The 15,722-nt window shown below is 39.1% G+C and overlaps 1 protein-coding gene across 1 annotated transcript in view; it reads left to right on the forward strand.

Moving 5' to 3' along the window:
* The first annotated feature begins 801 nt into the window (after positions 1-801).
* Positions 802-15,722, forward strand: part of GALNT15 (polypeptide N-acetylgalactosaminyltransferase 15) — a 34,593-nt gene continuing 19,672 nt past the window's right edge. The window contains exons 1-4 of the mRNA XM_073003352.2: positions 802-2,244; positions 10,885-11,051; positions 12,051-12,255; positions 13,394-13,561. Coding sequence (XP_072859453.2) covers positions 1,688-2,244; positions 10,885-11,051; positions 12,051-12,255; positions 13,394-13,561 — 1,097 coding nt within the window. The 5' untranslated portion in view covers positions 802-1,687. The remainder of the gene's footprint in view (positions 2,245-10,884; positions 11,052-12,050; positions 12,256-13,393; positions 13,562-15,722) is intronic.

Here is a 15,722-nt window from a genome sequence, read left to right on the forward strand (position 1 = left end):
ATATTGTTTTAAAATTCTGGTGAATTTTTAACTGTGCCATTTGGGATTGAATACATGCATGTTGCATGTGGCTTAAATCACTGCACATAGTCTAGTTATTCCCTCGACCAAGAGCCTTTGACTATATCCAGTGCTCACAGACTACATGCTATATACCTTTATTTAGCACATACTAAGGTTGGCCAGAGATGTCTCATTAGTGCATCTTCATTCCATGGAAAGCTTTATTGCTTAATTTCCTCTTCTTTTGCTATTCTCTGAGACATGTGATCCATATCCATAAGTTAGGTGACTACTGCAGCCTGTGCTCTCATGCCATTCGTTTGCACTTTCTGTAGATGTTATCAGAGGATCATACTTTCTGGATATTTTTGAATGGCTATGGTGTGACAGGGAGGGAACACTTCATTTAGTAAGTGGTTACTGATGTCATGATTTCTGGAAGAGTTTTGCAATAACAACATTTGATGGTTATTCAGTCGCATTGCATACTTAGATGTCCATATCACCAAATCTTGCTCTGTATAGTAAGATGGATTCCAGTTTTTGCATTGGAAGCCTTCCAAGAGAAACAAAATTGCTCTTTTTGTGGAATAATGATTAGCCAAACAGATTAAAACTAGGGAGACCTGGACTCAAATTTCCACACGGCTGCCAACTTTGCCAGCTGTCAGTTTAAGTTACTTTGGATGGTGTTGTGATAAGAAAGGAGAAACAATTACATGTGCTCCCCAGTTTTGTTCAAAGAGGGCACTAAATGGATGCAATGCCACAGATATTCTTTCCATAGTGTGTTTTTCATTAACCTTTGAAAGGTTCCATGGAATCAAAACCACTTTTAAGTTATGAAACAAAATATGTTTTGAAGAAGAAGAAGAAGAAGAAGAAGAAGAAGAAGAAGAAGAAGAAGAAGAAATCCTTCCTAAACACTCTCTTTTTGAGGAAATACATTTTAGGCAAGCTGGTTTTTCAGCTTCAAGGCTTCGCCTTCCCTCCTAGGACGGTTTTGATTTGATAGGGTAAGAACAGTGAGGGCATTAGGACCAAGAGAAGGTTGCATACATATACACACTCATTGCTCTGTTATGTCTGGCAAAGTGTGTACTTATGTGTGAAACCAACTCAGAGACTGTGTAGTTTGCATAAATGGATCTCTGTGAACTTGAAGCATCTGGAGGGAGAAAAACAATCAACTTTGCTTCATCAGAAAGTCTCCTTTTTTGCTGTATTCCTGATGATACTGGGAATTTATTTTTGCTGTTGCACTCAAATGTGACAGAAAACCATGTTGTTGTTTTTTTCCTTTGGTTGGATTAAAAAGAAATCACTTCAGCTCAAGGACATTTTTAATGGATTCTTTGGACCACTAAAAACACCCTCTTCTACTCAACCTTCCCCTGGATAATTTCAAATTCAGCATCATAGTAAAAGGCCACTCTTTTGCAAAGTGGATTTTTTTTTTAAAAAAGTCTTTTAGGTTTCTTTCCCATATAAATACCAAGATTCAAGAAATTGGGATGATATGGTCTGAATGCCAGAAAAGAGATGAAGTACCAAGAGGAAGATGTAAACAAGATGAAAATATGTCTGCTGCTCATTTTGTTGTAATGAAACCAGAAAACTGAGGTGGAAGATGTACATGACTAATTTTTAAGGTGACCATCTGTCCTAATTTGTTGTTGAAATTATGTTTCTAAGGAAAATATGTAGGTATGGCTCACGAAAACTGCTTTTTTTCTTGTTGCTCTTGGTATTGGCCTTTTTCCTATTAATGGTGACAATACTGAACCTTGCAGCCAAAGATGTAAACAAGGAAAGAGTCTCCCAGCCAGCAGACTTCATCCCAAGAGAAGGGTACCAAGTAGACTTTGGAGAGCCTCAAGAAATGGTAGATACTCAGGAGGACAGCCAGCAGTATTTGTCCATGGAAGGACTGTCACCCTTCATCTCCTTAAGGCAAGATGAACTTTTGGTAGCTATAGAGTCACCAACAACTAAGAGAAAATACAACAAAACTAGGAAAGCATACAGGATGATCAGGCAGCAGAGAAGGCAAGAAGAGGGCAAGCCGGGGCAAGATTCAGACCTCCTGTTTCAGTCCCTTCTTCAAAAGGAGGAAGGAATTCCGACCTTCACTGATGCTGGGGAACTGGCTGTAGCTGGCCTTGAGATGTATGGATTTAATGAAGCACTCAGCAAACAGATCCCTCTACGCAGGGAGCTACCTGAGGTACGGCATCCTTTGTAAGTAAAGTTTCCCGACTAAAGTGGAATTTTCTAGTCCTCATGAAATTAAACTTGTTTTCCTTTTCTGGAATGTGTTCTCTTATTCTCTCTCCTCTCAGTATGACTTTTTCTCCCTTTTCCACAAGTTAGAAAAGCATATCATTCACAATCCACACTTGACAAAGCAGAATGCTGGATCTTCTGTTTTCCTTAACTGTTTGTCTGAAGCTGAGGCAGTGCGTATGATTCAGAATGAATAATGCATGGCTTCCAAGATCATAGCTTTTATGTTTTCACATCCGTAAGAGAAAAACTTGAGAGAAATTATAGAATGCGTCTCATTTTATTAATGTGACAAAGGAGCAAATACATAATACATATTGTATGGTAAACATCTCGGAGATCTAAAAATGTCCTTATAACAACCCTACTACCTTCATATAGTAGAAGCAATGGCACTCTTTAAGCAGGTGGATAACACACATATTGAATCTATAGTGCCCAGTGTTATTATTTTATAAGGTATGTAGTGACCTCTACTGGAAGATGGGAAAATAACAGGAGGATTTACAACAAACTATTACTTTAGCAGGTGCATTAGATAAGTGGTCCACATCTGTTTTGGCACCAGGGACCGGTTTAGCTGAAGACCATTCTCCCAAGGACTTGGGGGGCGGATATACTTGTTATGCAGTAGGTTGTTGGAGGATAGCTTTGAATCAAGCTTATTATATGTATTGTGCTGGGACAGATGAGCAGTGAGCAGGAGATGAGCTGCAATTGAAGCTCCGCCTCCTGTTAGATCAGCAGTGGCTTAGAACCTAATAGGAGCACAGGCTCCTACTAGATTCTAATGCCACAGGGACAGCTGATCTAGCAGCAGCAGGAGGGGAGTGGGGAGCGAAGCTCTGCCTCCTGTCAGATTATCATCAGCATTCGAATCTAATAGGAGCCCGCAGATGGGAGGCACAGCTTGGCTCACCGCTCACCTCCTGCTCACCGCTGATCTGTCCTGGCAGCCCGATCCTTCTGAGGCCACAGACTGGGACCGGTCCTCGGCCCGGGGATTGGGGACCCCTGCATTAGATCATGGTTTTTCCTAGGGCAGGGATAGGCAAAGCATGGCCCTCCAAACAGTGCTGGCTTGCAACTCGCAGCACTGCTCACCGTCCAAGTAGCAAGAACTGCTGGGAGTTGCAGTCCAAGAAATCTGTGAAGAGTTGGCATGCCCATGGCTGTCCTACTTGAATGTGATGAAAATGTAGGAAGGAATAACTGTAGCTGTGAGATACAATGCAAATGCAAATAAGAATTAGAGGAGACTGACAATTACTGAATGGTTAGTCGACACATATATAAACCCTATTCATTCCATGGTCTACTCTTGTTTGGAATACCAATAGAATTTTGGCCAGTGAGTTACCTTCATAGTGCTGAGGTTTCATTGCGCAAGAAGCAGACATTTGTGTGTGTAAGTATTGCACAATCATGAATATGGTGCAATTTCAAAACAAAAAGCCAGTTAGCAAGAGCTGTAGTTCTGCCAGAGGATATAGTTTGCATGCAAAAGGTCCCATGTTCAGTCCTGGCATCTTTAAGGAAGGTCTTCTGACTGACACTGTGGAGGATCTCTGCCCTTCACCACCATAGACAGTACTGAGCTAGATGGCCCAGGACTATGATGAAATAAAGGCATTTCCCTAAAATATGTGAAGTATGTTGGAAAAACCTCTGTCCTTAGCATGGGCCTATGTAGCCTTGGTTTTTGTGCTCTTTAGAAGGAGAAGGTGCTCAGATCTATCATGATGGTACAGCAGTGATTTCATCTCCATGCTCTTGGACTTTATCTAGTATTTTATGGAATTACAGAGTGTGGACTCGTGGTCACAAGCACATAAAACTACAGTGCCCCGCTTAACGATTACCCTGCATTACGATGAACCCACGTCACAACGATTTTTTTGTGGTCGCAATTGCCATTGCGAAACGATTTTTAAATGGGGTTTTTTCACTTTGCGAAGATCAGTTCCCTGCTTCGGGAACCAATTCTTCGCATTACTACAATCAAAACAGCTGATTGTTGGGTCTTCAAAATAGCCACCGGGTGCTCAAATTGGCTCCCCGCTGTGCTTAGGGATGGATTCCTTGCTATACAGGCACCGAAAATGGCCGCCGTATGGAGGATCTTCGCTGGACGGTGAGTTTTTAGCCCATTGGAACGCATTAACCAGGTTTTAATGCGTTTCAATGGTTTTTTATTTTCGCTTTATGATGTTTTCACTCTACAGCGATTTCGCTGGAGCGAATTAACATCGTTAAGTGAGGCACCACTGTATTTACAAGTTAAAGAATGTATTGCAGATGTATGATTCCAACTCAATTGCTGCTGGAGATGGAATTTCAGAGAGTGTTGAGGAGAAGGGGTTGCAGGTGAGCAAGTGTCCATTTGACAGTATGGTCTTACGTATTGATTTATTGATTTAGTTACATTTTTACACCACCCATCTAGCGGCTAGGCCACTCCTCTAGGTGGCTTACAATATAGCAACATGAACATGAAGTAAAATTCAACAGTACTCACATTAAAACATAAAATAAAAGAGAACCAAAACTTACATTATATTTTAAAAAAACATCTGACACAACAGATGGCAGCAAAACAGACATAATTGTTTCAAAAATAACAGGATATCAATAATCAAAAGACAAGATTAAACCAAAATTAGAAAGCATGCAATGTGTATCACAACTTATTTAATAATAATAATAATAATAATAATAATAATAATAATAATAATAATAATAATAATAATAATAATAATAATAATAATAATAATAATAATAATAATAATACAAGACACAGTCTTTCACTAGTACTTTATGACAGATATGTCTTGCTCCCAATGTCCTGAAGACTATGGAGACCACTGAAATGTGTTTCATCCACAAGCAAGTTATTCCTATTGCCAGGTCTCTATAGTTTGTTAATTTTTCCAATTCTCTATCTTCATCTCTGGCATTCCCTGATGTTGCATTGTCAATTATCCAGATATTTCTTTGTTCTGTTACTGTTATGTCTGGTGTATTATGCTCAAGGTGCCACTCCATTTGAATCTGAAAGTCCCACAAGATCTTAACTTGGTCATTTTCTGACACCTTCTTTACTTGATGTCTCCTCAGATTCTAAGATGATGGCAAATTATATTTTTTACACAATGACCAATGTATTGATTTTGCAACTCTTATTGTGTCTAGCTTTGTAGTCTGTCTGCACAATATTTCAATATTCACAGTTGAGGTGTGACAGTTTCATCTTTTACTTGGCTGAGTCGACATTTGCTATTTACACTAATTCATTCATTCATTCATTCATTCATTCATTCATTCATTCATTCATTTATAGCCCACCCATCTAGTCATATAGACTACTCAGGGCAGCTTCCATGACTGTTTGGAGTGCTTGTTCTTGTGCAGCAAAAATCAAACCTTCCGTTTCTTTCTTGATGATCTTCAATTTTCGTCATACCCATGTGGAATTATTGTGTATCATCAGTAGAGATGGGTACAAACCAGTGGTCCGTGCTGATCTCTAATCATCAGTTTTTCCCAGGTATTATTATTTTTATTATTTGAAAACACTAGGTACCATCAAAATTATAAAAACATTGACTGGTATTATATAACAGATACAAGTTTTAACCAAAAACCTAAGTATCTGTTAAATATCAGAGCAGTATGTATCCTGTTTCTAATATTGCCAGGTTTTGTAGCTCTGATGGTGTGATTTCTGAGATCTGCAACTGCTTATAGGACTGGGTGAAGTTTGTTGATATTGTTCCCAAAACCCCAATGACTATGGAGACCACTGAAGTGCGTTTCTTCCAGAGGTGAGATGTTTCGATTGCCGGGTCTCTGTACTTGTTAGTTTTTCCAATTCTTTATTTTTAGCTCTGGCATCCCCTAGAATTGCAAGATCTAGACCTTTATTCATTCTATCACTACTATGTCTGGTGTGTTTTGTTCAAGGTGTCAATCACTTTGGATCAGGAAATCCCACAAGATCTTGACTTCCTCATTTTCTGACTCCTTCTCTACTTGATGTTCCTACAGGTTTTTGGAGGCTGGCAAGTTAGATATTTTACATAATGACCAGTGCACTAACTTTGCCACTCTATCATGTCTAACTTTGTAATCTGTGCAATCTTTAGCTATACATAGATGATGATGATGATGATGATGATGATGATGATGATGATGATATTGCACGTTTTATTTCTCAGCATTGCTGGTGCTGGAGGCAGACCAAAGGGTAAAGCCTAAAAATTAGGAGTCAAGTCCTAAAATTTGTATGTGGGATGACTTGTTTGCAAAACCACTGATTTTTGAATTTCAGAAAGCAAAATTAGCAGCGGTTGGCCATTGTTTGAAATTGGTAGCGAAATATGGCTACCAATATTTGGAATGGCTCCAGTTCCAGTAATTAGTACGGCTAATAGGGTGACCTCATCTTGCTTCTATATATTTTTTAATTTCTCGCCTAAGGTCTAGTCTTTTGCCATTTCTGTGCTCTCTGTACTTTTTAGATTGCTTGTTGACAGAACTCCAGGCACAGTATGTTTTTCATTATTGTTGTTATTGCTGTTTGCAATCATGCATTCTTCACAGATAATAATAATAATAATAATAATAATAATAATAATAATAATAATAATAATAATAATAATAATAATAATAATAATAATAATAATAATTTATTGTCATTGTAAGTATATACACAGTATACCCATACAACGAAATTCACAGACACCCAGAGACCAGACACATGCACACACATAAAATTCCCCAAACACTCCCCACCCACTAAAAATACAAACATCTACACCGCAGGCCAAGTAACACAATCCAACTAATTATTCACTATTGGTGGTCTTTAAGCTCATTATTAATTGCAATTATAGCTCTGGGATAAAAACTATTTAGAAAACGTGTGGTCCGAGTCTTAATTGTTCTATATCTTCTGCCAGAAGGTAACAGAAGAAGCCTAATATGTGATTTTTGATCAGTCACTTTTAGTTATCCTTCCTGTCTAGTGGTCCAGTCCAGAGAACTACCACAGGTCTAATGTTAAGATATGTATTGCCTAGTCTCACACTCCACAATGAAAGCAGTCAGTCGCCATGGTAACCATGTATGGAACTGCAGTGCTTATGCAAGCTAACATAGTATGATATGGTCACTGCTTCCAATCCATACATTCAGAGAGACCGTTTTCTTTCTCTGTCACCAATCCCAGCAGTAAAGTACTGAATGAAGTTGTGGTTCATTTTGGGGATGGACCTACCACCTATTGTGGGCAGAAAGCAGACTGTTGTGTAGTTCAGAGTTTGGAAAACTTACTTGTTCAATCTATAGTTCTCAGAATCTCCCAGGCAGCAAGGTGATATCAACTGGGGAATTCTGGAAACGTAAACTGCAGAGATGCACCTGCAATACATTTGTTGTACACATTGTCCAATATCCAAAAACTTATTTTGGTCCTCCAATAATGCTTGGATATCCCCAATGGCCATTTAAATACTTTTTCACCTTTACACAACAAGCCACTGTTATTCCCATAAACCCCCCCCCCGTGTGTGTGTGTGTGCGCAGACTTATGGTGACCCTACTAGATGTTGAAAAATTCCCATAATTTTGCGAATCCTAAAGTAGTTTGTAGGTGTATTTTTTGTATTTATTAATATTTTATTTGGTCTGTTGTAATATATCCTAGTCACTATGTTACTGTTATTGTTTACCTTGCGGTAAACTGCCCAGAGTGGCCTTGGTTGCCAGATGGGCAGTATGGCGATCATCCTGCTTTGGCTCAGTAAAAGATTATTTGCATGTACTAATGAGAGCTGCTGGGAGGCAGAGCCAGAGAAACCAGAAGGGAGGGGTGAATCAGAGCGAGTCAGTTTAAGTCAGAGAGGAGAGTTTGGGAAGTTCAGTCAGAGACAGAGAAGAGAGAAAGAGTTTAAGGGTTTGAGGCAGAGAGAGTGTTTAAGGAGTGATTAGTCAGAGTGGGACCTGTATTAAGACAGAAGAGGTTAAAGTAAAATACAGAAGCTTTGTGTAACTTTAAGAATGTGCTTAAGAACGAGTCATAAAACAACTTGTAATCAATAAACCTGCTTCTGTTTTAAAAGTTCAGTACTGAATGGACCTCAGTCTTTCATAGGAAATATAGGTTAATAAGGAGATCAACTGGTGGCAGCGTTTTAAAGGGCGTGTTGGGATACTCTTGTGAGCTCTGTGTTTGGTGGAACAAGCAGGGGCCACGGGGTAAATGTCATAGGCAATATAAAAAAATCAAATAAATAAATAAGGTACTGTAGCAGCTGCTGTATATGCATCTTTTCATAACCCTGTTTCCATGTTTTGCTTTCTGTAAATTGGCCTAGAAAATAATGTGTAGCAATCTCCAAACAAATGAAAAGCAGGGGGGCCCTTCCCCCTTCCTCCACCTCACACACATACACTACTGCTGATTTGGACTTGCATAAGGGAAATCACATAAATCTTGCCAAGATTGGACTTGCATAAGGGAAATCACCAATCTTTCTCAAGGTATTGGTTCTATTCCTGGGCAAACCCCCAATTGCAGGAATGCAACTAACATCTTGTTAATGGCAATTTACCACTAAGACTTAAATGATTTCCTTATGCAAGCATAATTCAGAAGTAGCATTCTGGCCATAGTATAATTATAGCTCAAAATCCTGTCCTGTATAAATTGTGCAATTTGATTGAATTGTGCAGTTGGTCACGTGTCCTTTGTGCAAACAATTGTACAATGTGCAGCCTTGATGCTATCATAACAGTGAGTTGTGCCTGAGTAGTTGTACAATATGATTTAGCTCATATAATCTATGATGTAGCAGGGGTGGTCAACCTGTACAGTATATAGCATTTTAATAGTTAATTTTTAAAACATAAAAACATAATCACTTGTGCAAAGTTTATAATGTCCTACCATAAAAGTGCATTGTAGAGTATCATAGGAATCCTTGGCTTATACAGTGGACCCTCAACTTACAGACAGCTCGACTTACAGACTTTTCGAGTTACAGACTTCTCTGGCGGCAAAATGTAGGTTCGACTTGCAGCCGGAGAATCACCCTACAGACCAGAAAAAATCCAAAATGGAACAAAAACGGCCGGTTACGGAATTAATCAGTTTTCAATGCATTGTAGGTCAATGGAGACGCGACCTACAGACTTTTCGACCTGCAGCCACTGTTCTAATACGGATTAATTCCGTAAGTAGAGGGTCCACTGTATACAAAATGACTGCTTTGTATGCAAATATATTATGCAAACTACTAGTATCATTGCATCCTATGCATTATGCACAATCCATACTAAATTTAATTGTATCAAAAGGATTTAAAAGTGAAATTAGTCTGATGTACGAAAAGGGAACCTTTACCTTTACCTTTTTTATGAAAAGGATGAAAATAAAGCAAATAAACTGAAACCTTTTAAAATACAAACTAATGTAAGACTAGTACCCTTTGTGGTGTACTGGAGAGAGTAAAGGATTAGGGCCCAGGGTTCCCAGTTCTGCTGTGGGAACTCATCGAGGTGGTGGAAGTGGTAAAAGGTAAAGGTTCCCCTTGACAATTTTTGTCCAGTCGTGTCCGACTCTAGGGGGCGGTGCTCATCCCCGTTTCGAAGCCATAAAGCCAGCGTTTTGTCCGAAGACAATGTTCCGTGGTCACATGGCCAGTGCAACTTAGACACGGAATGCTGTTACCTTCCCACCAAAGTGGTCCCTATTTATCTACTTGCATTTGCATGCTTTCGAACCGCTAGGTTGGCGGGAGCTGGGACAAGCGACGGGCGCTCACTCCGTCACATGGATTCAATCTTACCACTGCTGATCTTCTGACCCTGCAGCACAGGCTTCTGCGGTTTAGCCCCCAGCGCCACCACGTCCTGGAAGTGGTAAAACCAATTCTTAAATACCTCTCTTACCTTGAAAAACCCTATTAGGGTCACTATAAGTCAGTTCTCTCTTGATGGCACATAACAATGTAAGAATAGGTAGACTTGCAAGTTACACAGAGGACTTCATTGGGTAAAAACTCATGCTTGTAAAACTACAACACATATGCCTATCACAGATAAATGTGATGATGACTCTTAAAAAAAACAATGTTTCCACCCAGGAGCAAAGCAAAGTTACTTTTGTTTTAAAACCACCATTCCTAAAATACTCCATCTAGCATGACCAAAAACTGCAAAGGCGGGGAGCTTCTGGGAGATTAGTAATCCAAATAACGAAAACAACAACAATACACAGTATTATAAACAGTTGCAGATTTCAGATATAACATCAGAGCTACAAAAAACAGCACTAATAGGAACAGCATATATACTACATCAATTTTTAACAGACACTTAAGATTTTGGTTAAAACGTGTACCTGTTATATAATCCCAGTCAATGTTTTTTTGACTGTGCCTGGTATTTTTGAATAACAACAACATCTCTAAACTATGCTATGGAGTCTCCTAAGACAGTAGTGAAACAGGCCCTCTGCTCAGCGCTCAGGACAGTTACTTTTCTGAATGACTACTCACAATTGCTACTTGCCCATTTTTATCGTCCATGCAGGTGCCTACAACAAGAATATAGTCCCAAATTGCCAACAGCGAGTGTAATAATCTGCTTTCATGATGAACCCTGGTCTACCCTACTGAGAACAGTTCACAGTATCTTGGATACAGCCCCAAAAGACTTACTGAGAGAAATCATTCTTGTTGATGACCTCAGTGAACAAGGTAACTCGCCTTTTTCTCTTTTCATCAGCCTGTTCCTGTCAAATATTTCCACAGAAGGACACAGTGTTTACAAGGTCCACATAAATAAACAAAAATGTTGTTTGCTACACTCAAACATCCAGGATTTTCTCTTTCGTTCTTTCATGGTATTCTCAAATAGTCATTTATTTTTCAGGAACTGCTTTAAGTCTTGTCTTCTGGCCTATACTGATCCCAAAAGCACTTACAGCAAAAAATTAGACGCAGTATTACAACATAGACACACAAAAAAAACCACAACAAGAAGGGCTATTGCAACCAGTAAAACAGCAGATAACAATCATAGATGGAAATGGCGCCATCAGAAATAATGCAAGTTTTCATACGCAGGGTAGAATTTCATATATTAAGCTATTATGCCATCAGTTGCTCTTTCACAGCACCTAAAATCAGCTGCTTGAGGAAGCCACTTCATTCTGCCTAACTAGCCCATGACTGAATTATTTTTATTCAGAAAATACATGTTCTGATAAATTCCGTGACTTAAATAAATAAGTGGGTACTCGGTGTGGTGTAGCGGATAGAGTGATGGACTAGGACTCTGAAGAATAGGGTTCAAATTCCTGCTCAGCCATGGAAATTCACTGGGGAAATAAAACTGGTAAAACCACTCTGTAAACATCTTACATATTTTGAAAGCCCTGTTAGGGTCACTAAAAAAATGGTTTCGACTTGATGGCATAAAACACATCTTGAAAACCCCACTAGGATTGCTACAGATTGGCTCTGACTTGACAGCACATAACAATAGCAAATAAATAAATACTTTTAAAAAACATAAAATACAATTGTTTTGCTTATTGCTCTGCCAGCATTTAGATTTTAGAATTCTGGATTTTTTTTAAAAAATGGCAAGTGAACCTCTGGAATAATTTCCATATGTTTCTGAGTCAAACTTCTTGTTTGAGGGACCTTCACGATTATAATCTACCACTCAAATGATTGTTTTATTAATGGCAGAATATCTGAAGTCATCACTGAGTGAATACATCTCTAAGCTGGCAGATGTGAAATTGATCAGGAGCAACAAAAGACTGGGGGTCACCCGAGGTCGTATGCTTGGTGCTGCACGAGCTACAGGGGATGTTGTAGTCTTCATGGACTCCCATTGTGAGTGTCACAGGGGCTGGCTAGAACCTCTGCTGGACAGACTAGCAAGTGACAGGTAAAAAAAAAAGCACATGCTTTTCATCCTGGTTATTGCTTCAGTGCATCTCTACACGAGAAGTGATCTCACTTGAAAAATGGTGGGGACTTAACAGTTCGTGCTGATCATTGTTAGCACTCAGGTTTTCATACATTCATGATTAAAACTTGAACCAACAATTATTGTGGTTAGCCATTTCTATAGGCAGAGGTAGGCAAAGCTTGTAAGGTAGTTTATTGCTTACTCATAATTTATTGCTTCTACTGCCTAGAAGATTCTGGGAATTGTGACAGAAACCAGTAATTTTGCCAAGCTCCTCTTACTGTCATCATTTTAATCCTCCTGTCACGTGCTGAGGAGGGCTGAAGAGAAAACTTTTTTCAGATTGTGTATTCAGAAGCACTTGTAAATATTTTGAAATTTCTCCTAGATGTGATATAAAGAACACGAAGTTAAAACAATCAGATGTGAGAAAAAGTAAAACAGAGGATATGGCTACACTAGCAACAAAGAGTTGTCTAGTGTGAACTGCTTGGGAATAATCAGGCTTGATTAAACAATCTAATCAAGCCTGACTGTTCACATGGAGATGGTTCCTGCCATTATCGTGAAGTGGCTTATTAAACAAGCCACTTCAGGGGATAGGCAAATTAATAACTTCCCCTGCTCAGCAGAAGGTAGGGGAAATGAAACAACATTTTTGTGCTCTATATAGACTGTTGTTTATGTGCTGCATCAGTATTTTTTTTTTTAAAAAAAAAATCTTTGCCTTCTCTTAAAGGGCCGATTGAGAAACTGTCTGCAGCTGAAGCCACTGCCATGGATTTGACAGTTTATTGACTGACCCTTTAATGGAAGGCAAAGAAAGGGTTTTTAATAATTGATGTAGTGCATTAGTGATAGTCTACATATAGTACAAAAATAATATTTTTCCCACCTCCCCTACCTTCTGCCTGCCAAAGGTCCCATTGAAATGTCACAATTTTAGAGCGAAACATTATTTGATGTTTTACTTTTCAAAAATTATGAAATGTAAATACAGTATTCAGCCCACAGATTGCAGTATAAAACTCTACAATGACCAACTTATCTAAGGGCATTTTTAGCACATTTTGCAAGTTTTCCTAAAAAGAACAAGATCTTAATCTCTTTTCAGAAGACGGATTGTCTCTCCTGTCATAGATATAATTGACTGGAAGACCTTACAGTATTATCACACTAGAGATCTGCAAATAGGTGTCTTTGACTGGAAATTAGAATTCCATTGGAAGCCACTGCCAGAACATGAAAAGAAGGTACGAGAGTCTCCCATCAGCCCCATCAGGTAACAGTTCATCAGCTGATACTCATGCCTCTGAAGAATTTAGAGCTTGGAGGGGTGTGTCTTTATTCCATCTCCCAGAATCTCTCAGCCAACAGTGTGATAGCAGATTGTGGACAGTGGCAGCTGACCAATCCAATTTCATGGGATGCTGTGAATTTCCTCCAGGTTTTACTATTTACTTTACAGGAGTTGACTAAGATGTTGAATCTTGTTGTGAATAGGTTTCAGCACCTTTGATGGTCCCTATAAATCTGATAATGGATTCACAGTGCACACACTCGAAATGGAGACTCCAGCTACCATTGTTTGAGGATGTCAGAGTCTAATATAAGCATGAAGAAAGTTCCATGTTGTAGAGTTTTGAACTTCTGGTAAAATTCTCTTTTCTGTGCAGCAGAAGTACAGGGACTCACAGAGAAGAATAGCTACAAATTCCCCAGAGACCCCCTCTTTCTCATTAACTGGCACTTAAAATCTCAATAATTCACTCTGAGACATTCATAGGAGAAAGAATGAAAAATATCTTTACGAACAATTGCTTGAAATTACAAACTGATGTATACTGCTTTCTTTACTACACACATAGCAATTAATCAGACAGATCAAGAGCAAACTAACAACTGCCTCCAAAAGACAAAAAAGAGGGAAAGGAACACTCAGAAGAGAGGTGAAGGTCTCTTTGTATTCAAAGGCTGGACAGAATGATTGGTTGGTGCTGGATAGATAATCACCTCAGCCCAGTAAAGTCTCTCTCAGTCACACAAGATATAGATGTAATGCAAGGCTGTAAATAAAAACTGCAGCTTTCCAAATTCTACATTGTATTAACCTATCTCCCACTTAGCTGCTGGAGATGAAATCAGGTATCCATAGTTTGGGGAAAACTGATGTTTTCCCGGCTTCCATTCTGCATTGCTGCTTATTACTACTGAAGATTTAGCATGCTAGAAGCTTTCCAGATATAGATAAATAAAGACTGATAAACCAAAACAATGAGTACTACCAAGTAGTACATATCAAGCCACAAACTTTGCTACAGAATACTTTGAGCAGCTACATTTGTTGGTAAATAGCAAAACTGCCCATAGTGCACGAAGAGGGACTTAAATATTTGGTGGATTGCAATTCATGTGTACATCTTGACTCACATTATATCAACAACACCTTTTCCATTCCTTTCATGGACTGAGGATTGTACCTGAAGAGTGTGTATGGGCTTTCAAAGGATACTACTGTTGTTGTTGTTGTTGTTGTTGTTGTTGTTGTTGTTGTTGTTGTTGTTGTTGTTGTTGTTGTTGTTGTTGTTGTTGTTCCTCTTCTGATACTGGTATACTTCCGGCATGCTCATCTTTCAGTGTTATGTGTCTAAGACATTCCATATTCAGACAAAGTTGGACTGTTTCCCAGCGATAATTAACAAATGATACCAGTATAATTTGGGAAATGCAGATCAAAGCAAGTTTGTGTAACAGGCAGAATAGGATGTGCTGCCATTGAGTTGAGTCCAGAGCTGGTCTTCTGTAAATGGAAGGGCTGCTCCCCTGGTGAAGAGGAGGACTGCTGTCCAATAGAAGCTTCCCCATTGGAGGGAGAGGGCTGCATTTCCCCCCAATTTCCTCCGTCCTCCTTAAGTCTCCAGTTTCACTTCACACACCGTTGTAGAGAATTCTCCAACCCTCCAGAGCAGATTAATAGGCATATTGGGAGGTTAGAGGTATTGGGAATCTGCAGAGAAGAAAGGGAATTGGTGAAATCTGTTGCTTCATATCTTTCTCATATTGCTGGGATGGGTAATGTGTAGTCCCCAAATGTTATTCTGAAACTTCACCTTACAGCATCCTACCATTAGTTATGCTGACTAGGTTAGTAGGAGCTGAAGTCCAACAACATCTGGAACTGAGCTTGGCAATGATGTATTAGATTTAATATATTAACATTAAGACCACTAATTCTGCATGAAATAAGAAGAAGGTTACTAAAGGTTGTTGTGGGTTTTTCGGCCTCTTTGGCCGTGTTCTGAAGGTTGTTCTTCCTAACATTTCGCCAGTCTCTGTCGCCGGCATCTTCAGAGGACAGGAGTAGCACTCTGTTTAAGACTCTGAGTAACACTCTGTCTTTAAAAAGTTCCTAAACTTTTTTTAAAAGCAACAATTTGAAAGTA

The sequence above is a fragment of the Pogona vitticeps genome, chromosome 6 (assembly GCF_051106095.1).
Source record: "Pogona vitticeps strain Pit_001003342236 chromosome 6, PviZW2.1, whole genome shotgun sequence".
NCBI lineage: Eukaryota > Metazoa > Chordata > Lepidosauria > Squamata > Agamidae > Pogona > Pogona vitticeps.